The sequence below is a fragment of the Dunckerocampus dactyliophorus genome, chromosome 5 (genome assembly GCF_027744805.1).
Source record: "Dunckerocampus dactyliophorus isolate RoL2022-P2 chromosome 5, RoL_Ddac_1.1, whole genome shotgun sequence".
Classification (NCBI taxonomy): domain Eukaryota; kingdom Metazoa; phylum Chordata; class Actinopteri; order Syngnathiformes; family Syngnathidae; genus Dunckerocampus; species Dunckerocampus dactyliophorus.
Genome location: NC_072823.1, coordinates 29,099,099 through 29,122,596, shown reverse-complemented (window position 1 = coordinate 29,122,596; position 23,498 = coordinate 29,099,099). Strand labels below are relative to the sequence as shown.

The 23,498-nt window shown below is 40.3% G+C and overlaps 1 protein-coding gene across 2 annotated transcripts in view; it reads right to left on the bottom strand.

Annotated features, from left to right (window-relative positions):
* Positions 1–4,845: 4,845 nt before the first annotated feature.
* nell2a (neural EGFL like 2a) overlaps positions 4,846–23,498 on the bottom strand; it is a 181,241-nt gene continuing 162,588 nt past the window's right edge. Inside the window, exons 16-20 of one of the 2 annotated variants that reach the window (XM_054776840.1) lie at positions 21,905–22,045; positions 19,910–20,103; positions 15,187–15,363; positions 7,105–7,329; positions 4,846–5,483 (exon numbers count right to left, since the gene is read on the bottom strand). In XM_054776840.1, the coding sequence (XP_054632815.1) occupies positions 5,442–5,483; positions 7,105–7,329; positions 15,187–15,363; positions 19,910–20,103; positions 21,905–22,045 (779 nt within the window). In that variant the 3' untranslated portion in view covers positions 4,846–5,441. The remainder of the gene's footprint in view (positions 5,484–7,104; positions 7,330–15,186; positions 15,364–19,909; positions 20,104–21,904; positions 22,046–23,498) is intronic. The other variant, XM_054776841.1, reaches the window with a different exon arrangement.

Genomic DNA, 23,498 nt, shown 5'->3' with positions numbered 1-23,498 from the left:
TTACTGATGCAATACAATCAATGAGCAAGCTTGCCAAGGATGTGAGAAATGGATGTAGCCTGGCTAACCTTTCTAATGGGATGTCAGCCTCTGCACACATTACTGCAAAGACTTTAATGCCCGTGCTTGTGGTTAAGGAAGATGTAGTCCAATTGCGTTACGAATGTAAGCTATTTTTATGACACTTTTATTGTATTTACACAAATAGACATGATGTGGCAAACAGTGCTCGGACACGTGTTGTGTGTCACATCTTTTTTCACTCACAACACTCACAAACACACTCATCCAGCCCGAATCGCACACACTTAGCCACACTAGCATGCTCTGCTAAACTACGCTGACCCGTAAGAGAGGAGTTTCCAGTGTTTTAGGCTGCCGTTTCGACATGTTTAGTTCAGGAGGGGGCGGTTAGTGAGAAATGAAGGAAAACATCAATTTGAACAAACATGAAAAAAACTGCTGGATCTTCACCTTTATCAGATTACAGTAACCCCTCGTTGATGGCGGTTAATTGGTTCCAAACCTGAGTGAATTTCTGAGAAGTAGGATTCCTTGTTTGTAAATGGAATATTTTCATAGTTAGTGCATAGAAAACCTGTTCGTATTTATTATTTTATTTTTGTTAGTTCATATTTATGAACTAACATTATTCGAGCCCTCTAGACATGGAATAACACCCCTATACTCACCTTTATACGCCTATTACCTAATATAGTAGACATAATAACAGACAATAAGACATAAATTGGACATAATATAGACTTACACATGTTAGCGCTGGGAAAGTTCCTTTTTGTTCTGTACTGCGGTGGCTTATTGTCTCATCAATGTAACACGACTGACATCAGGTGACCAGTGGAGCATGCTACATGTCATTAACCTCTTTGAGCCGGAAGGCAAAGCTCTCAATTTAGCGGTCAATCTATGTTCCCACCCTCACCTATGGTCATGAGCTTTGGGTTGTGACCGCAAGAACGAGATCGAGGATACAAGCGGCTGAAATGAGTTTCCTTCGTAGGGTGGCAGGACTCACCCTAAGAGACAGGGCGAGGAGCTCGGTCATCCGGGAGGAGCTCAGAGTCGAGCCGCTGCACATCGAGAGGAACCAATTGAGGAGTCTCGGGCATCTAGTCAGGATGCTTCCTGGACGCCTCCCTGGTGAGGTGTTCCGGGCATGCCCAGCTGGGAGAAGGCCCCGGGGCAGACCTAGGAGGAGAATGGCCTGGTGGTGGAAGAGGTGGCCGGGGACTGGGAAGTCTGGGCTTCCGTACTGAAACTGCTGCCCCCGTGACTCGGAACCACATAAGCGGAGGAAAATGGATTGGAATGGAATACAAGGGAGGCACCTTCTCTGTCCTGCTTTGTGACATCTTCCAGGCAATTTCTTCGCAAAAACATTGAAAATACAGAAAAGTGTGTCTGAATCCCAATCCAAACATTTCATTCTCTACAACTGCACGACATCAACACTTTATTAGATTCTCTGGCCCGGACCTCCATTCAGGAAAACTAAAATAATAACCTGCATCAGGGGTCACCAGCATGGTGCCTGCGGGCACCAGGTAGCCCCCCACGACCACATGAGGTGCCCGCAAGCCTGCTTTTCATTGAGGTTTTCAGTTAATAATGAAAGAACAGTAGAAAGAAATGCATTCTAAAATACAACATGTGAGTTGTGGACACCAGCATTTTGTTCATGTTCTGGTAAAACAAGCATATTCGCTTTGTTTGGGTTTAAGATAAGCTCTGAAAATAAATGTTACAAAAATGAGTAGCACTTGGCCATTTTCATTTTGTAAAAGTAGCTCTCACAAGGAAAAACGTTGGTGAGCCCTGACCTATATCATAGCCTTCTAATGTCCCAAGTATTGCCATGAACAATCTTTTCATGTGTACAAATCAAGAAAATAAATCGAGAAACGTGGTCATCATGAATCCAAACCTATTTGACCACCAAACTAGCGTAACCTGCTTGAACCACCTCATAGCTCATTAGCTGATTAAAACACACCATTTATTAGCTTAGAAGTTGTTAAAATGCAAATTACTCACTGCATGCGAAGAAGCTGTAGGACTTTCTGTCAGTAAGCAATCCATACCCGGAACGCAATTGGTTCTACGCGTGTGCGAGGACTACGTCACTTCCTCCTTTAGCAAATTTTTATGACAGTGCTTCTGCGACGTCACATGCTGTGGTTATCATTTATTAAATGTATGAACATAAATGGTCAATAACCATACGTCATATATGTAATATATTGAGAGGTTTTTATATGTGACTCTCGTTAAAAGACTTCGTTAGCATGCGGATGTTTCTATCGGCTTAAGACCGCCACCAAGACTGAGCTACTGTACGTATAAACTTACGCTATGAATGTAGCGCAGACGTAAACGTCATATCGTTAGTATAACATACATGAATAAATGGAATAAAACGCATAAAATGCAGTGTTATTTCAATGTAAAGTGCACTGAGCAAACTCAGTTTCACTGGGGGCCAGTGGAGGTAGAGTCTGGGTGAGGCTGGGCCGCATCCCGTATTGGGAGTGGGGCTGGGAATCTCAGGGTACCTGACGATACAACGCAACTGACAATACATCCATGTGATAACACCACTGTTAGCTCAGTGTGGGTGTTTACTTGCCCCTGGAAGTGTGTCCGTAACACTGAGCTTGCCCGGATGTTGCGGGCTGCAGTCACACGGCTCTTTGATGTCCAGTCGCGGGCCGCAAGATACGATTTGGTGGGCCGCAAATGGCCCGCGGACCGCGCGTTTGAGACCGCTGATCTAGAGGATTCATCTAAATGAGGAAATACCATCCATCCAATCATATCTTCCTAGCAAATGCTTTTGTGTGTTTTTTCATTGGCAAAAAAAATAAGTGAACAAAGAAAAGACGGCTTTTAAACTGTCCGCTTGCACCATATGATATAAGGATATGATGTAAGAAAAAAAAAGACTGATTATGTTGTCATTTCTCAAATTCCTATTTATCTTAACGTTATTGGGAGTGGAGGGGGTCGTATATTGCCTGCTGCTGTAAAACAGATGGACTGACGGCGTGGATTACACATGCCTTACATGTGACTGCTGTGATGTACACGCGTTCTGCACATGCATAGAACCCAGTTGAACCGATTACGTTCCGGGTACGTATTGCGTAGCGGCACTTGACAGATGCGTTAGCTGCTTTGCTAGCTATACTAGCGAGCCACGCGCACCCGGGTGGGCTGTTGTGTGTATTGCAGCAGCAGCCGTGGAGGTAATAAAAAAGAAATCAAATTAAATACTGTCGAAAGGGGCTCACACATAGTATACGATCAGCCGAAGGCCAGCCAGCACCAGCAGCCAGACACGGCCACAGAATGTAGCCAAAACAACTAAGTGTAAACAAACGCCTGCTGGCTTCGTCAAGGAATCCGGGATGAAGTTATCTTTGGAAAGACTGGCGCCATTGGTCTGGGGAACACAATCATAAAAAGGCGGACGAGGGGCGAGTTCGGGAGCCTCTCTCGTTCAGCTGGTATGGAGGAGCAGGGGACAGGTGCGTGATTTATTCTCAATACAAATTTTACACTTAATCTGGTGTGTGAGTCTTCTTTCCTTCTCATGACTGGAGATTAACGAGCATGTAAGGGGGGGGGTGTGAAATTGGCTTAATTACTTTTTGAAAGTGGTCCTTTGACCTTTGGTAGCTTCATCTCCAACAATAAGGTGTCGTCTCCCTTTATTGTATTTAATTGAATATCTCCACATTTTGTCGTCACCATAAGGCTAATGCAGTCATGAATAAAGTCTTAGTCAAATTAAAACTCAAGAAATGTTTTCGCCAATGCAACGCAAAATGACAGGACTGTTTTTCAGGATCTACTGGAAAAATGCAAAGATCTGTCACGCCCTGTTTGTGTACCTGCGTGACAGTTCATGTCATGCTCCCTTTTTATGCCTTACTTCCTGTTGTTAGGCACTCATTTTGGTGGTTCTTCCTATTTTGGGGGGAATGCAAATCAAAGATCCTCTATTAAACAGGAGCACCTGCTGTTTTTAAAGACCTACTGAAAACAACTACAGAAAATACTAGTCAAAGATCCTCTATATGCCAGGAGACCTACAGTACAGCAAAAAAACAAATAAACTGTAGTCAAAAGTCGTCCATGTGACAGGAGCACGCTGCTGCTTGTAAACATGTATTGCAAAAACACCAGTCAAAGATCCTCCAATGACAGGAGTGCGCTGCTGTTTTTTTTTTAACCTACTGCAAAAGAGCTAGTCAAAAATCAGCTCTGCTGTTTTTAAGAGCTTTGCTGGGTTTTTTTTAGAATCCACTTTACTGCAAAAAATGCTCGTCAAAGACCCTTCATATGACTGCCGTGATCTGCTGTTTTTAAGGACCTACAGGTACTTCAAAACTGCAAGTCAAATATGACGATTTGCTGTTTTTGAGGATCTACTGCAAATACGCTGTTCAAAAATCTTTTATATGCCAAAAATATTTATTTCATGTACGCGTTAACAACCAGTTTAACGACTTCATGACCTTTTCATTTATTATGCCAGCATTTTAGATATTTTTAATGAGTTATTTGTTTATTATTATTATTTTTTGCTGCAAATTACAACAAATAAATAAAAAAACAAACTCCATGTGATTTAGTTGATTTAGGAATAAACCGTATAAGAAAAGTTTCAGTACTTGTCAACTCAAAATGTATTCTTTCTTCCAACAGAATATGAAATCCATATTTAAACAGTAAGAATACATTCCTATCTCTTTTTGACTGAATTCAAATAAACAACATCAAATATGCATCCAATAAACAAACAAATCCCACCAAGAGGTGTTAAATGTAAATGGAAATACTTTATTTCACTATTCCACAATAACAAGCTTGGAAAAACCAAAAAGTGGAATAAAAAGCTACGAAGCACCACATAATACTGACTGAACACTGCTAAGTGTGGCAAAGGAACGCTAACAGGTCTCACAGTCCGAAGGGTAAACTCAGCAACACTATCGTCTTTTACACTCCAATCAATTAGCAAAGAACATAAAGTCATGCCAGTTAATATTCATATGTTACAAGCTCATGTGGGGTGGATGAGAGACCAAACAAAGCGCCAAGTCCATCATCATCATCATCATCATCATCATCACATTAGCTACCTTACATGTTTGGTAGAAAGAAGAGAAAAAGAAACGTTGGTGTTTTCATGAATGGGACCAAACCTGCTGGCATTTACAATAAAAACAATCAAACGTGACTCCGTATGAAGGATCCTGATAAGAAGAAGAAGACGAGGAGGACGCCTCCGTGCGGCCCAAACAATCCTGACGAGCCGCACCTTGACGAGATCAGTGAGGAGACGGCGATGGAGGCGGGGTTGATTTTTTTGTTTTGTATTTTGCATGGGGAGGAATGCTGTACAGGTGCCACCCCTAAAGGCACATGGGGTCCACTGAGCAACAGATGTGTCCGTTCTGTCAACGAGAAAGCAGATGGAGTTGCACAAAAAGTGGACGTCTCTTCTCTTTATGTACCGTGGAACCTCCAAAGTCTAACACCACGGCCGCCTGTTGCTAGGCAGAATTCATGTGAAAGGCGGATGGAACGCAGAAATCTGATGCTTAGCCGCAGTTGTACGTGATGTCATGTGGGACTTCAGCTTTTTTGGATTTTTTCATGTGTCACCACAGTGTGTACCAGTCAATGCAAAGAGGAAAACTGTGACGGTAACCATAGAACAGGAAATGTAACTTTTTTATGATGAAAGTTAAGTGGCACGCTCTGTCCTGGCTGCTAAAAACAATATGTCTACCGTTTGTTGACAAATAATATGTATAGAAAGTCAGCTCTGTTTACACTTAATATGAAATGAAGACAGTCTCCTCCCAGACTGCACAAGCAGTCCAAGATTGTATATATGACAGGAGTGCTGTTTTTTTAAGAACCTATTGCAAAATCCACTAATCATAGATCCTCTATATGAGTGGAGGGCCCTGCTGTTTTTTAGAAACTATACTGCATAAAGGCTCGTCAAAGATCCTCCAATGACAGGAGTGCTTTGCTGTTTTGAATAACCTACTTCAAAAACACTATTTAAAGATCATCTATATAAAAGGAGTGCTCTGCTTGTCACGATCCAGGAGTTAGCCTGGAGTTAGCCTGGAGTTAGCCTGCGTGACGGTTTAGTTTGTTTCCACTTTTATGCCTTAGTTCCTGTCTTATGCTCTTATTTTGGGAGTGCTTCCTGTTTTGCCTGGTTTGTGTCCGCCTGCTTTGCTTTCTCCTTTATCACTTGCACCTGTTGCTAATTTGAGTTCTTCTATTTAGTTCAGTGGTGTTGCATTGTTAGTGAAAGCCCGCCACGTCTTTCTTGAGCTGCTGCCATCATTAAAAGATACGCTTTTTCCTGCAATTGGTTCCTGTTTTCTGCATACTGGCGTCATCGCCACAACGCCAAAGCCAAGACGTGACAGACTTACTGCAAAAACGTTAGTCAAAGATCCTCTATATGACAGGAGCGTGGTGCTGTTTTCAGGGACCTACTGCAAAAACGTTAGTCAAAGATCCTCTATATTACAGGACCACTTTGGTGTTTTTAATAACTTACTACCAAAAATCAAAGATCCTCTATATGACAGGAGTGCTTTGCTGTTTGTGGGGACCTACAACAAAAATGCCAATCAAAGATCCTCTATATAACACGACCTCTCTGCTGCTTTTAAGAACCTACTTCGAAAACGCTAATCAAAGATCCTCTATAAAACGGCAGTGCTCTTCTGTTCGTAAGGACTTATTGCAAAAACGCTAGCCAAAGATCCTCTATAGTACAGGACCGCTCTGCTGCTTTTCAGAACTTACTGCAAAAAGGCTAATCAAAGATCTTCTATATGACAGGAGAGCTTTACTGTTTTTAATAACCTACTTCATAAACCAAATCAAAGATCATCTATATAAAAAGGGGTGTTCTGCTGTTTGTAAGGACTTACTACAAGAACAGTAATCAAAGATCTTCTATATGACAGGAGTGCTCTGCAGTGCTGTTGTTCATTCATCAGTTCCTGTTAACTACAGACTATGTGTGGGGTCTGCTGGTACCTTGCACTGGCACAGGGTGCACTCGGTGCCGTGCTTGATCCAGGAGGAGCCGCTGAAGCGTGAGATGTGGTGCTCGTCGCTGCACGTCTTGGTGATGTCGTTGCGGATGGTGTCCGCCAAGCAGGGGTCGCTGACGCACCGGGGGCAGCACTCGCCCTCGGGCACTACCGTGAACTCGCAGTCGACGGGCGGGCACGACAGCGGCCAGCAGTCCACCTGCCCCTGCTGGTGGGAAATGAAGCATTACTCCATTGTTCATTCTTTAAATAGGACTTACAAAGGGATGTTCTGAACTCCTGCTTCAATGCCAGTGTGCTATTAACCAGAGTAATGCTGCATAAAGACGACTTTTTTTGTTTTTTTTTACATTTTCCTTCTTATCACAGTGATGAAAATATGCCCCAGTGAGTACTGCACTAGTTTTTGATGCAGTCTTCATGTCGGACTGCAGGTTCACGGCTGGCGAGGCACTGACTTTTTTAAAATTCTTGTGCTCTGATCAACGCAAACACAGGTCTCTCATTACGAGGAGATCAAGAAAAAAAAAGAGATTACAGCAATCCCTCGCCACTTTGCGCTTCCAATTTCGCGGCGCCACTCTGTTGCGGTTTTTCTGAAATATATTAATTAAGGCTGTCAATCGCTTAAAATATTTAATCGCAATGAATCACATTTTGTCCGTAGTTAACTCATAATTAATCGCACTGAATCACAGATAGAAATAAGTTTTTATCTATAATACATACGGATGCAAATCTCTCAAATGGTAAACCATTTGATACGCAACTACAACAATAACTATAGCACATTTTATGTAAAGGGATGTCAAATTTGGAATTATTTTATTCAAAAAATAATATACAGTTGGAAATCCCATATTTTTGCGTCTTTAATGCTAGCGACGTTTGTTCCACTTTGTTTGACGGTCCTTGAACTTTGTCCCACGCTGCACAGATGGACTACTATACTGTATTTTTACCCTTTTTCTTTCGCCTCATGTCTGCTCCCAAATGCTGATACTATGTGGGAATGCATAAAGGTAAGATTTGAGGACCTTCTTGAGTGCTAATGTGCACATTTGTGGTACACAACATCAGAAGAACAAGTGGTGGATGGTGGGTCTGTATTCATTTTGTGCTTTTCGTTTGATGTTGTCATCATCATGACATTACTAGTACCACATCACTACGACCAGGAGAACCACAGTATAGAGTGGAGGAGCCACCTGCTGAGGCCCAGCAAAGTGCACTATATTCGGGTACACGCTTCGAGCAGCCAATGTGACGCCACTGGGGTCTCTGGCAAACCTTTTGGACTTTTCAAACGCCGCAGCACCGGTGCTTCAGATGGCTGATAAGGTTTTTATGTGCTAGAGGGATGTTTTTTCCCATTTGGCACAAGGTCCTTCCGCTTAAAGTGAACAATACAGGCAGGGGGGAAAAGGAGCGCTTGATTTGCTCACCCATACAAGATGCGGGTAATCTTGCCTCACTGGAGCCTTTTTTTTAAATCATCGGTTATCAGACCTATTTTTAATGTTATCGGGTTTATTGGTATGATGTCATACTTCCCTGATATTGGCCTGATAATTATCGGCACGATAATTACCGTGCACCCCTAATTAATATGATTGAAAATGTTCATGCCGTTAACCCAGCAAATTTTGGGCAGTTTATCTAAGTACAGTCAAACCTGTCTTAGCGGCCACCTTTATAGAATGGCCACCTGCCTATAGCAGCCACAGAAAAATCCCCCCCAGAAATTTACATGTTATAGACCCTGTGTATAGCAGTCCAACGCAGCCAGCGGCCACCCATTTTGTCTCCCTTGGTCAATATCTGACTGCATATAGCGGCCAAATTACCAACTCAAGTAGAAGCTTCATGCACGAAAAAGTTTTGTTTTTCAATCAGTGAAGCCGTCGTGTGTAGACTTTAATTACTGAGTCCTAGCTCAGTCACAATCATTCACAAGATCCACACAAACTGTCAGTTGTTCCACATAAAAAAGCCGTCTTCTTTTGAGCTTGCTATTTCCTGGTCAAACATGTAACTTTAAGCCAAAACCAAAACATTACCGCAAATTAGGCTGGGAACAGGACGTGCTCCCAGCGACGCTACAATAAAAAAAAAAAAAAAACATACGCCAGCATGCATGCGGCAGCGGGAGCAAAACTGAGTTTGGTTGTACTTAATTGAAGTATTTTAGAATGTACTCACGTTATTTTTCATCAATCCTCATCCACAAATCCATCAAAGTCCTCATCTTCTGTATTCGACACAAACAAAGCCGTCTTCTTTTCCGTTCGCTACTAGTCTGTTAACTTGTCAGTGTTATTCAGCTCCGAAGCAAAGAAGGAAACTTCTCCTGTTTCTTCTGCCAACTTTATTTATTGAACGCGGCCACCAGACAGCAGCTCAGAACACACACACATCTCTCAGCATCGTCTCTCCTTCCTGCTTGCCCACAAGGCAAAGGTTAAACAAGCCCCACTATATAGCTGTCCAGCCAATGCCTGTAAGAAATGACACCGTTTATTTCCTGGTGTGCACTGGTCAATACCGTAATGCCGCCTGTTGTGGGGAAGGAGAGACTCACGTCGCCGATGCACTTTAATGGCTTTATTAACAGCGGAGAACACTGCAGGGCTTTACATCCACGCCAACATAAACACACTTCCCAACTCTCTCCAAACTCACAGCTAGCACTGAGCCTAGCTCTCCTGCTCGGGACGCCCACCGTCACTTCCCGTCACTTCCTGATGAACTAAAGCTGTAATGACACACTGCCGTATAAAAAGTAAAATATATAAAACAAGCGTAAGACATTACTAGCACAGCTTTGTTCTGTGGGTGGTGGATATATTCTATCAGTTATTATTAAGCCTCTAGCTTCCTTTTAGTAAGTAAAAACCTTGGCTATGATTGCACTACATTGTCATGTAGACCTACAAAGTACACTTGGAAGAACAAGAGGTGAATAAATTTATTGCAACTGATGTGAAACTGATGAGGGGTAGGATTAAATAAGCTTTGCTTCTTCCTACTCCTTTTTGGACATGCAAAATTGTGAATTGTACTATGTGATGTGCTACTGTTTGACTCATGCATGTTCAGGATTAAAACCATGAACCATGATAATAACAAGCCTAGAAGTGCTGTACAACTTGTATCCGCAGTCCGCAGTGCCCTCTACTGGTCAACATTATTATTCTTTTTTTCCCTTTTCTTTTTTTTTCCTCTACTGGTCAACATTCAAACTGGACGCCAACCTGTCTATAGAGGCCACCTGTCTATAGCGGCCACTTTTGCAGACTCCCTCTAGTGGCCGCTATAGACAGGTTTGACTGGAGTGCAGCTGATCCGGTCAGGCTGCAGAACCAAACAGCTCAGTCTGGAAGACGCCAAGCAGCACGATGGCCCTCTCCATTGGAAATTTCAGTACAAAAACCCCCATGACGGAACAGTCGAAGTATTATGCACACTCCACAGGAAGGAGTTTTCGGGAATTCTGCTACTACTTTGGCTAATGTGTCGCCAAGTTTGCAACAAACCACCCTCACAGAACGTCGGGGCCTCAGTAAGTGTCCATCGGACAAACTGACTGAATAACAAAAAAAAAAAAAAAAAAAAGAAATTGCATGTGGTCCATGCAGGCACTTCCTGCGAAATGTCGGGGCCTTGGTTTCACATGACGACACAGGGAGGCGGCAGCCATCCATCCCGGAACAAGATGCTGAGCGTGGACCAGCGGGCTTTACCAGAGCAGGTGTGAAGGGGTCCGAGGTCCATTTCACTTCTCACGCTCACAGCGGTGTCCTAAACCGTCTTTACGCGAGTGTCTCTGCGCACTTTGCAGTCTGCACGTTAGCTTCTGCTCGCGTCAACACGTGCTGCGCCTCCGGTGGTTTTCACATTCTGCTATAGTGACTCGCTGTGGGACGTCTACAAGTCAACGCTTGGGTTCTCGCCCCGCATCTGAACAGCAGCCAACACTCGATGGACATGTCATTAGGTACACCAGCACAATGTAAAGTGAGCATTATTAACTTTATTAGGCAGAATTGTGTTGTATCCCTGTGCCTAATGAAGTGTCCGGTCAGTGTACATTTTTATTTAAGTAAATAAAATAGTCAATAAAATAATAAAACTAGCTTCTGCCGAAACTGGCCCACGGGCCACACTTTGGACGCCCCGGGCCTACATCTTAGCTTTGTGTTCCCGGTGACAGACACTCTTGTATTTCTTCCTTTCACCTTATCATTCTTTGCTATTGTTATTATTATTATTATTATTATTATTAGTTAGTATGTTAGTCCTTCATTGCAATAAGTGTTGCAGAGAAGCAGCAAAAAAACAAACAAAAATAGTGAAAGAAAAAGCAATTAACTCTTTGATGTCTGCCAAAGTTGGCTCTCGTGAGTTACGGCGCCGCCTCGCGCCATGTTGAGCTTGACGATGGTCTGAGTGTCCGAGTTTTGTGCGACTTCACAAGCGTGTTCTGTGGCTCCAGAGATAAAATGGACAGCTTGGTAGATATTTTAATAGGTAGTTTACACAAAATGCTGGCGTCTGCTAAACTCGGCTCTAGTGAGTTACGGAGAGGTCACAGAACATGTCGCGTGTGACAACGGCATGAAGGTTCAAGTTTTGTGTGACTTTAGAATCATGTTTTGTGGCTCCAAAGACAAAAATAGGCAGATATTTTCACTCAAAAGTTCAGTCAAAATACTAACGTCTGCAAAAGCTGGTTCTAGTGAGTTATGGTGGGGTCCGCAGCATGTTGCGCGTGTCAACTGTCTGAGTGTCTATGTTTTGTGTGACTTTAGAAGCATGTTTTGTGGGCCCATACACAAAATGGACAGACGTAGTCCATTTTATTATACTTGTTAAATACAGTAGTTGACGCAGAATGCTGATTTCTAGTAAACTCAGTGCTAGTGCGTTGCGCTGAGGTCTTGCACCATGCCATGTGTGACGACGGTTTGAGCATACGTGTTTTGTGAGACTTTGGAAGTACGTTTTGTGTCTCATTAGACAAAAATGGTCAGCTTGGTAGATATTTTAATAGATAATTCACGCAAAATGTTGATGTCCGCTAAACTCTGCTCTAGTCAGTTACGGTGAGGTCTTGCACCATGCCATGTGTGACGACGGTCTGAGCATTCAAATGTTGTGCGACTTGAAAAGCATGTTTTTAGTCCATAATGGACAGCTTGGTAGATATTTAAATAATTTACCCAAAATGCTGATGTATGCTAAACTCAGCTCTACTGAGTTACAGTGAGCTCTTGCATCATGCCATGCGTGACGATGGTCTGAGCGTCCATGTTTTGTGAGACTTTGAAAGCATGTTTTGTGGCCCAACAGACAAAATAGACAGACATTTTAATAAATACTTTAAGCAAGATGCAAAAAAAATCTCCGTAACAGTCCTGTAATCGCAGCTGCTGTCTCAGCACTATGATCCTCCGCTTCATTAGGCACAAACACATACTTGTACTTCTATTTTGTAATCCCAAAAGAATCTGATCTTCAGTCGGGAAAATCATCAAAGAGCTAAACTGGAAGACGCCATTGTGGTTTGCAGGGGCCACTTTGGGGGGCATTTGAGCCATTTCCAGTGTAATTCCAGTGTGGGCCGTGTTTCATTTTATCAGTGGAATATGCTGCTGGCCAGTAAAAAACAAGCTGTGGGACACAAATGGACCGCACTTTGGCCCCCCTGGTGTAGCTGAAAGAAGAACAAGCGCTCCCACAGTGGAAATGATTCGTGCGTCATTGAACAGACGCACTAATGTGGGTGCGTCGCAGCCGGGACACGGTGGCGTGTAAAGCGTGACTTTGGCATTTACGTCTCCGAGGTGACATGTAGCAGCGCGCAGATTTATTGGGAATCGCTTATTGGCTGCCTCCGCACTGTTTGAACAACAGCAGAAGCGGAAACCAGGCGCAGGAAAAAGCGTGCGTGGAAGATTCATATGCCGGAGAAACAGACTGCAAGGTACACCCTCCTACACGCACACACTTCTTCCTGCTCTGTTGACCTTGAAAGAATCCCTCAGAAAAAATGTTTGGCTCCATCAAAGCAGGCGACGGCACAAAAGGTCATTTGAATTCTTGTTACATCTCACTAATGACTTACTCTTTCAGTTCTGACGGAGAGAGAAGAAAACTCATCTTTAGTTTCTTCTCCTTCAACGCTCACCATTCCATTCACAACCTTTCCCTACCGAGCATTTCCATGGAGACCAAGAGCATTTGTTCCTGCAACCAGAGCTTTTCTTCCAGCATGGACGTGAAGCAGGGGTGTCCAAAGTGCAGCCCGTGGGTCGTTTATTGGCACATTCTAAAAGCATTATTTAACAGCAACAACAAAAAACAGCAGCAAAAATGGAAAAATCTGCTGTACGTTTACAAGAATATTAAGAGAAAAAAGTTGTAATATAATGAGAAAAAGTCGTTAAAATATTATGAGGAATACGGTAGTAACGGTGAAATATTAAAACAAAAGACGTTATTTGTTTCAATGTCGTAATATTATGAGAAACAAACAAAACAACAAATGAATTGTAATTTTTTGAAAATTTGGTTGTGGAAAAATAATGTCTGATAAATAATGGTACGAGAATAAAGTCTAAATATGGGAACAAAGTCGAAATTACGGGAGGAAAATTTACAGGAAAGAAGCTGAAATAGTTAAAATTTAAAAAAGGAAAAGCATAAAAAATACTAAAAATTAATAAAAAATCCAAATGATCGAAAGAAAACCATAAAAAAAAACTTAAACATGTAAGAAACAATAAAAATGTAATCAAAATAAAGATGCAAAAAAAAGCAAAATAATTAAAAATAACAATACGTAACATTAAAGCAAAAATAAATTAAATACAAATTACTGAAAAGTGTAAAAAAAATCAATAAAAATAAAAATGACAAATTAAAAAAGTAAAAAAAAATAAATAATGACTTAAAAACATAAAAATAATACAAATAAATAAAAATAAAAAACTACATAAATAAAAGGGGCCGCATGGTGGCCTAGTGGTTAGCATGTTGGCCACACAGTCAGGAGATGGGAAGACCTGGCTTTGAATCTCCGTTGGGCATTTCTGTGTGGAGTTTGCATGTTCTCCCCGTGTGTGCGTGGGTTTTCTCCGGGTACTCCGGTTTCCTCCCACATTCCAAAAACATGCATGTTAGGTTAATTGGTGACTCTAAATTGTCCATAGGTATGAATGTGAGAGTGAATGGTTGTTTGTCTATATGTGCCCTGCCATTGGCTGGCCACCAGTCCAGGGTGTACCCCGCCTCTCGCCCCAAGTCAGCTGGGATAGGCTCCAGCACGCCCACGACCCTAATGAGGAGAAGCGGCATAGAAGATGAATGGATGGATGGACTTAAATAAAAGTGTGAAAAAATAATAACAAATAAAAATAAAAATGACTTCAAATAAAAGTGTAAAAATAATAGAATAAATGCCAGGAATGCTCTGATTGATCAGTCACCAATCATTATCAGTCAACTCCCATAAAAAGTCAAAATATTAAGGGGAAAAAGTTGTAATTTTATGAGAATAAACTTGTAATATTATCAGGAAAAGTAATGCCATTTTAGTAGCACAGAGTTGAAATATTCAAGAAAAAAAAGATTTTTTTTAAACAGTCGTAATGTTATGAGAAACAAACAAAACAAAGTTGTCTTTTTTAGAAAATTACGTTGTGGAAAAAGTTTATAATATTACGGGGATAAAGTCAAAATATTGTGGGAACAAATTCATATTTTTACAAAAAGAACATTTACCAAAATTATTCAAGAAGGCAGGTGAAATATTTGGAAAATTAAAAAAAAGGGGAAAAAAGAGCAAAGACGGAAGGTCTATTTCACCGATACCACAAAGCTGAGATGCAGTTTTGTCCTGAAATATACGTATGTATTCAATGAACTGCAATGAACTCCTTCAAAAGTTTGCTCCTTACCGCTCTTACAACATTGGTTCAGTTGCTGCTGTGTTGTGCATCGCTTTCGTTAACAAATGATTCTGTGCTCCAAGAGAGCTCCAGTATGTCCCCATTTTACTTACCAGGCACTGGCACTGCTGGCAGTTCTCCACCCAGGTGTCGCCACTGCCGTAAGTCACAGCGCCGTTCTGGTGCAGGCACTGGCTGCTCAGCCGAGGGTCACACTCGGGGCAGCAGAAGAGGTCGGCGCTGGGGTTGTCGCAGTCGCACACCATCCTGCGGCACATCACTTGGCTGGCCTGAAGAAGAGGAGAAAGAGGAAGCCTGGTAAGCAGAGCAGTACACGGAACATTCACGTTCTGTATTGGGTACATGGACGACGATGGAGCACAGGAAGTAGACGATATTAATGTTTACATACACTAATAAATCCACCTGAATCTTATAATGAAGCGGTGCTGAAGCTTCCACAAAGTCTTTTAACTTGATAAGGCTTGTTAACTAAGTGATAAAAGCCATCAAAGGATACTGATGTTTAATAAGACTTGTTGGACTGACGACCACAACACTGGCTAAGTACAACTAGTAAAGATCTAAGAAGGAAAAAGATGGCACATTTAACCAAGTAGTATTGGGGCTTTTAGGGGTTTTACGTGCCTCCGTTTTAAAGACACGGTTCGATTCATTTTGGGGAACAAAATTCAAATCATTAAACTGGGGGTGCACGTACAGCTAGTCATCCCTCGTTTATTGCTGTTAATTGTGTCCAATTGTGTCCGTGCTATGTGAATTTCCGCAAAGTAGGATTTCTTATTTACAAATGGAATATTTTTGTAGTCAGAGCATAGAAAACAAACGAAGACGGGCATTAACATTATTAGAGCGCTCCAGACATGAAATAACACCCCTACAGGCACCTTTACACTCCTATTACCCAATATAGTAGACATAACAAGAGAAAATAAAACATATAAGACATAAATAAGACATATATGGACTCCAACATTGGGAGAGTTCCTTGTTGTTGTATCATCTTTGAGTGCATCTTCTGAATATCTAAAATTTGTCTATTTGATTTCATTTAGCCACTTTTATCCTGGAAAATGCTTCATTTAGGCAAAAAAAACCAAACATACAATTTGCTTAAATATGCATATTTTTGGACTAAAACTGCATAATTTATTAATGAATATATTTTTAAATTATACATATATTTTCAAAATTCAAAGCGAAAAATGGCGAGGGATTACTGTACAGTCGTCCCTCGTTTAAGGCAAATTAAGGTAAATTGGTTCCAGACCCAACCGCAATAAGTGCATTTCTGCGAAGTAAGCTTCGATATTAATACATGGAATATTTTTGCTGTTAGAGCATAAAAAACCTGTTTATGACTTTGGAAATACAGTTTTTTACCATTATCAGAGTCCTGTAAACGTGAAATAACACCCCTATGGTCACCTGTACACTCCTATTATTCTATGTTTACACCGCATTGCGCAGACTACGGAATCACTGCAGGGACATAAGAGATCCCCACCACTCATAGCATCGAGCAAGCTGGCGAGCTAAATAGTTAGCCTCCAGTTAATTTTCAAAGTAAGAAGACAAAGACGTACCACTTCCACACGGAATGGGAGGGCAACATTTTTTTCACTCTATCATGTCACACTTGCCATGGCTCACTACATGCAGTGTGATGCTAATGTCACGTAATGCTAATGTCTCACCAATGTAACATTACTGATTCCTGTGTGACTACTGCTAGAGGTTGATATCAGTCATTTAAGGCAGTGGTTCTCAACTGGTGGGTCGGGACCCAAAGGTGGGTGGTGGATCCAGTCCGAGTGGCTCACAGACAGCATGGCAAAAATGTAATTAAAATATGTAATATACAATCGATGCCTGACATATTTTGAAGTAAAACTGTGCACTATTTTAGTCATCGTCCTCCTCATTTTCTTGACAAAATATCGTAATAAATTCCTCTAAAATGCACTTTGCACACGTAATCATGTGTGTTCATATTTCAAAAGATAACGGTTTAAAAAAAAAAAAACATTCATTGACTTAAAAGTATACATAATGTACATAATCATATGAAGGCATAAATAAATACATTTCAAATAAAAACAACTTAAATAAAAGTGTAAAAAAATGTAAAAAAAAATAAAATGACTGAAAAGTGCAAAAAGTAAATAATAATAATTCAATAATAAATAAAAATGACTTAATAAAACCATAAAAATAAAAATAAGTAAATAATAAAAATTACCTCAATAAAAGCTTAAAAAAATCAATAAAGAAAAAACAAAATGACTTAAAAGAAAGTGTCAAAAATAAAACCAATTTACTTAAAAGTGTAAAAAACAATAAAAATGTAATCGAAATAACAACCACTTAATATAAAATATCAGTTCCCAGCAAGAAAATGGGGGAAAACAGCTTTTTGTGAAAAGATTTCAAGCATAGCTTTCCCTTTGAAACAATTCTTTTGCTTTTGTGACAGCTGAAAAATCTAAACAAGTATACCACAACATCAACAATACAAAAAGGCTTGTTTTACATCAAAATAACAATTTATTTACAAATATAACACCATGAGCCATTTATCATTTTCACATTTGGAAATAAACTGTGTGTGTGCATGCGTGTGCATGTGTGTGTGCACGTGCATGTGTGCTTGTGCATGTCTTAAAATTTCCCTATAATGTGTAACCTTCTGCACGCTACACTCCTCCACGTTCTCTCACTTCCTCCTTCCTGTCATGTGTGATTCTTCCATTGAAATGATCCCTGACGATACATAAAGACGTCATAAAAATGACTTAAATAAAAGTGGGTCGTGACTTAATGACCATTGGAAAACGTGGGTTCAGACCTGATTTAGGGCCCCAAATGAATGTGACATTCAGGCCACTAGTGAGTTTATGTAAACTTCAAGAGGCAGATCCCAGTGCACTTCATCAAGTGGTTGTGGTTTTACAACCTGCTGATAAGGTGGTGAGCTGAAGTGGCCCACCTGGGGCTGCGAGCCAACCATGAACTATTTGCATATTGCATGCGCCTCCATCTGGCCTCAGTCTCTGTGATGTCTGACCTTCTTTTCCGCCCCATCCTCTCAGCGTCCAGCTGCGTCCTCACGAACAATAACGTGTTTACCCCATCACTCCGTCAAGCCGTTCAATGTGACTAATTTGACAGGTAGCTCTTCAATCTCTGCTATCAATTAATATGCCTCTTTTCCATTAGGGAGCCACTTGCGTCCTCGCTCCTTTGTAATCAAATGAATAATTTGCTGCTTGATCGTTCACCACCGACGCTAATCCGTCGTAATCACCTTCCACTTCTTCCACTTGGCATAGCTCGGGGGAAGCGCGGGACAGTTGAGACGATGACGTGTTTGTGATGACAGACAATCACTGTGAAATGACATCAACTCTACACACTGCTTTTGCAACACACATTTTACCCATTTCTACAAGACACACAGGGCACAATCACTCCAACTGCAACATTTTAGCCAATCAGAAGCATGAAGATAGTCATTTAGGGAAAAGGCACATAACTTCACCCCAAACTGTTCTTTTTTTGATTTGCACTTTGCACGTTTGTTTTTTTTAAATATAAAACTTGTACTAAACAAGGCTCTAATAACTTCACTCCAAACATTTTGTGGTTTTCGTGTTAAAATAGGGGGCGATCTTATGGCAAAAATTGCATAAAAATATAATAAAATATTTCCAAAATGAATACAAACTTTATAGAGCTGGAGTTTGAACAGCTGGAGTTTGTAAAAGATTGATACTTTGAAAGTGAATATAAAATATACACATTTGTATAATTTTTTTTACAGCACTTTTTCTGCAGGGACACGTTTGGATGCTAACTGTGAGGGGTTGCTTTAAATAGAAAAAATAACAATGCATCACAATCAGTGGAGTTTACTGGAGTGTACTGTAGTTTACTGACATCGACAAAGCTGTAATAACTTCACCCCAAAACATTTTGTGATTGCAAAAAATGGAGTAAAATTGTAAAGAGAAAAATTCCAATTTATCATTTGGATAAGAGCTGTGGAAAGTGAAAAAATATATAAAATTGATCTAAAATTAAATTATATAACACTTTTTTTGAAGGAGGGACCCGTTTGGATCCCAAGGGTCGTAAGTGTGAGAAGTGTGTGTGAAAAATGGCATAAAAAAATAAGTACAAACTTCACTGTTCAGAGTAGAGCTCGAGCTAATTAAAATATTGACGCTTCAAAAGCAGAAAAAAAATTGAATATAAGTTTGAAATGATTTTTACAGTATTTTTCTGAAGGAACCAGTTTCGGTCCAATGTGTTTTGTTTTTTTTCTTATTTAAAAGTGGACTGAAGGGGGTGGTGTGAGAGCAGTAGCGCATGTGTCTCCGCCCCCTGAGGGAAGACATGTCTCTGTGGCGCAATTGGCTAGCATGTTCAACTACAAACTGAAAGGTTGGTGATTCAATCCCACCCGGGGCCGACTGTCTGTGTTCCCTTATCATAATAATGTATAGAAGTAGTACTGCTACTAGAAGTACTAGTAGTGGCTTCATGGATCAAACATTGTTGTTTTTGTCCTGGATGTTCTTGTAAATGTCACTGATTGTCTCATCGGGACGGGACAAAAGGGACAAAACAAGTTGACATTTGCTGCTGATTGGCCCGGCAGGGGGACACATCATTCATGACGCTCGGCTTTGAGAGAGAGAAAGACACAAGCGTCTCCGCTCCAGCAGTTTGCTTCATGTCATTGCTCGAATGCCCGCAACACGGGACATTTGCACAACCTGAATCTTCATTTCCCTTCTCCTCGCTTCTTACCTGGCACGAGCACACGGAGCAGCGGTCGCTGTCCAGCACCCACACCTGCCCGCTGTGCTTGACCTTGTTGTCATGGATACAGTCGCCGGTGCAGTTGTGTCCGTGGGGGCAGCGGCAGTCGTAGCCTCCCTCCAGGTTGAAGCACACGGTGTCGTTGGCACAGGTGTTCCTGCCCGTCTTGCACTCGTTGATATCTGAAACCAAGAAGAAAACCATGCTTGTTGTCGATGCCCACGGTGGATGTCCCATGTTCCCTGTCCACGCCGCAATCCGGCAAAATGCTGCCTAAATTCAAGCAAAAAGGTCATTGGACCTGATTTGTTATGTCCAGTATAATATAATAGTTCATAGAAAGACTAAATAAATAAATAATATTCGAAAATAATCCGAATTAAAATGAGGAAAATGTTGCTATTTACTACTCTTAATTTTTTTATATATATAATATTTAATATTAAATACAAAAACAAATGCAAATAGACTAAATTAATAAATCATATTTGAAATGTATACAAATTAAAATAAGGACAAAATATTACAATATGTAATTATAAACAATAAAAATAAATAAAATACAAAAAAACAAATAATAGTGTAAATGTATCAATATTAAAATAAGGACAAAATATTTCAATTTATAATATAAAAATAAAAAAAAATCCATAAATAATCTAAATTAAAATAGAATAAATAAATAAATAAATAATATCTGTACTGATGAAATTAAAATAAGAAAAGCATTACAACATATAATATTTAAAAAATACATAAATAATCCACATTAAAATTATATTTGAAATTCAATATTTTATTTAAAAATAAGATAACACGGCACAATGGTGATATTATTTCCCCCCCAAAATCTGAATTTTAGAAAGTCTCCTCCCAGAAACAATTTGCATGGAACTAAAACTATGTCAGAAATATGATTACAATGCCTGTTTTCATCAGGACACGTCAGTCTTCATCCTTTCCAGACATTTTGAATTATTATTATTAATTAGTCTACCATTACTACAAAAGCATTTTTCATTTTTCTGAAAATATCCTTTCAGATTGTAGTATTTTAAACATTCGCCACTCCTTCAAGGATGAATGGAAGAAAAACGTCTTCACCTTTTCCACTTCCTGGAGGTGGAATGGCCAGGTGTCCCGATACTTTTGAAGTGGAACTTCAAGGTTTTTTTTTGCCTTTGAAAGTTTTCCCTTTAAAAAAAAAAAATCATGCCCATCCCTCCCCCACTGTTCTTGCAGCCTTCACTCAACGTGACCGCCAAGATGGAGTCAGCGAGTGGAGCGGCACCAGCGGTGTTACAGGAAGCGTCTCGAACGTGTTCGTCTAGAGTGATGGAAGCTTGCGTGGTGACAGCTGACACGTCTTTAGACAGGCTGGAAGGGATGGAGGGATGGAGGGATGGGGCCTCCTGTCATATAAATGATCTTTGACTAGCATTTTTGCAGTAGATCCTAAAAAACAGTAGAATGCTCCTACATAGACACAATCTTTGCCTAGAGCCTTAAGGCCTTCAAAACAGCAGCGTTCTCCTGTGATATAGAGGATCTTTGATGACCATTTTTTTTCAATAGGTTTTTAAAAACAGCAGAACATCCCTGTCGTAGAGATGATCTTTGACTAGTATTAGCGCAGTAGGTCTTAAAAAACATTAGAGCGCCCTGTCTAATAGAGGATCTTTGAGCAGCGTTTTTGCAGTAGATCCTAAAAAACAGCAGAGCGCTCCTGTCATATAGACAATCTTTGTCTCGTGTCTTGAAGGACTCACCTCAAAAATGTAAGGCGCTCCCAAGTTTGAAAGTGAACTGGCAGGCTGGTCTGATGTCATTGATGACGGGCCTGATACGGCCTTTGACCATCCTGAGCGTGCGTGTGCATCTCGAGGAGCACGGACGGCAGTGCTCGCATTTCCCGGCCTGCATGTGTGATGTCTTGGTGCGAGTCAGGACAGGAGGGGAAAGTAGAGGAAAGGTCCCACTCACCGACACACGACTCCCCGTTGGCGGAAAACAAGCCGTTGTCATGGTAGCCGTCGCGGCACTCGCAGTGGTACCAGCCGGGCAAGTTGACACAAGTGGATCTACTGTCGCACTCCACAAAGCCGTCCGCACACTCGTCAATGTCTGAGGAGGAGGAGCGCATGATGGGTGAGAAGAAAATGTCTTCAGCATTGCCTTGCATTGAGGCTGCAGGCACAGCTGCAGCCAGTGCGTGCCTATCCATCCATCCATCCATCCATCCATCCATCCATCCATCCATCTTCTATGCTGCCTAGCCTTCAATCGATACATGATGCCATCAAAAGAAGTGAATGTGATGAAATTGTCTTGGATTAGGAAATCCTCCGGCACACGCATAACCCCAAGTGTGTGTGTTTTAGTGCTGCAGGAACAAAAAACCTTCTCCCGGCGTGGGGGCACTTTGTTTCTACAAAGCTTCACTTGAGTTGGATGCCAAGTTCTCATGTTTTTTCACTCACAACATCTTTCATTCCTCTTCTTTCATTTTTAGCAGACACGTCACTGCATTTGGAAGCACAGCAGAACACGTCTATGCCGGCCAACTCATGCAATTCCTGTCTTCTTCTTATTACTGAGTCGTGACGGGTCGGTCACGAACGAAACGCCTATTAGAGTCGGCTCCTTAAAGTGAACGAGCCGTCGTTTATTCGTTGTTTCTGAATCCCAACCAGCAAAATCTGTTCGTTTATATTTCATTGTGTAGCATTTTGGTGAGTTGAGTTATTTCACTGTGAATAGTTGGACATTAGTTATATAGTAGTTATATAATAGTTATGAATTTCATTTTTTGAATTCAGTTAAATCAATTACATTTATACATTGTTTGTACATTTAATATAAATAAAAATGAAGTACTTAATAATTACATTAATTAAGTGAATCAATTAACCATACCATTCTACATGGTATTTATATTTACTTTAAATATATGAAATATTATATTTAATATATTAATGTATTAAATATATGTATATATACTGTATATATACTATATATATATTTTTTAAACTACATTAAATGTCATTTAGTTTCTAAAAAACATGTAATGTCAAATATTTGTAATGATATATTTTGGTTATACATATATAATGGGTCTTTGTTTTTGTATTTTTAAATGTATTTTTGTAGCATTCTGTTCCATGTTCAGCATATGAATAAAGCCATACAAGGAACAAGTAACATTTGACGTAATTTTGTATTTTCTTTAAAGGCTAGCAAAAATGCTGCTTTTTCATTTAGTTGTGCACGTTTTAATTTATATTTGTTTTTTTTAAGTTTTGGTGATGTTGGGTTGTTTCATTCTAAAGTTGGACATTTATAAAAATGTATAATATTTGAAAATTAAGTTAAATTAATTAAATAGTCTTAAAAAATAACTGTTGTATTTATAAATTATTGGTATATATCTATATGTATATTCAAAATAAATCTAAATAAAATGTACAAACAACATTACATTTATTTTAAAAAATGTATAAAAAATACACACAATAAGAAGAATGAGATGGGTGTTTGATTTTGTATTTCATAATTTTTTCCAGCATTCTGTTCCATG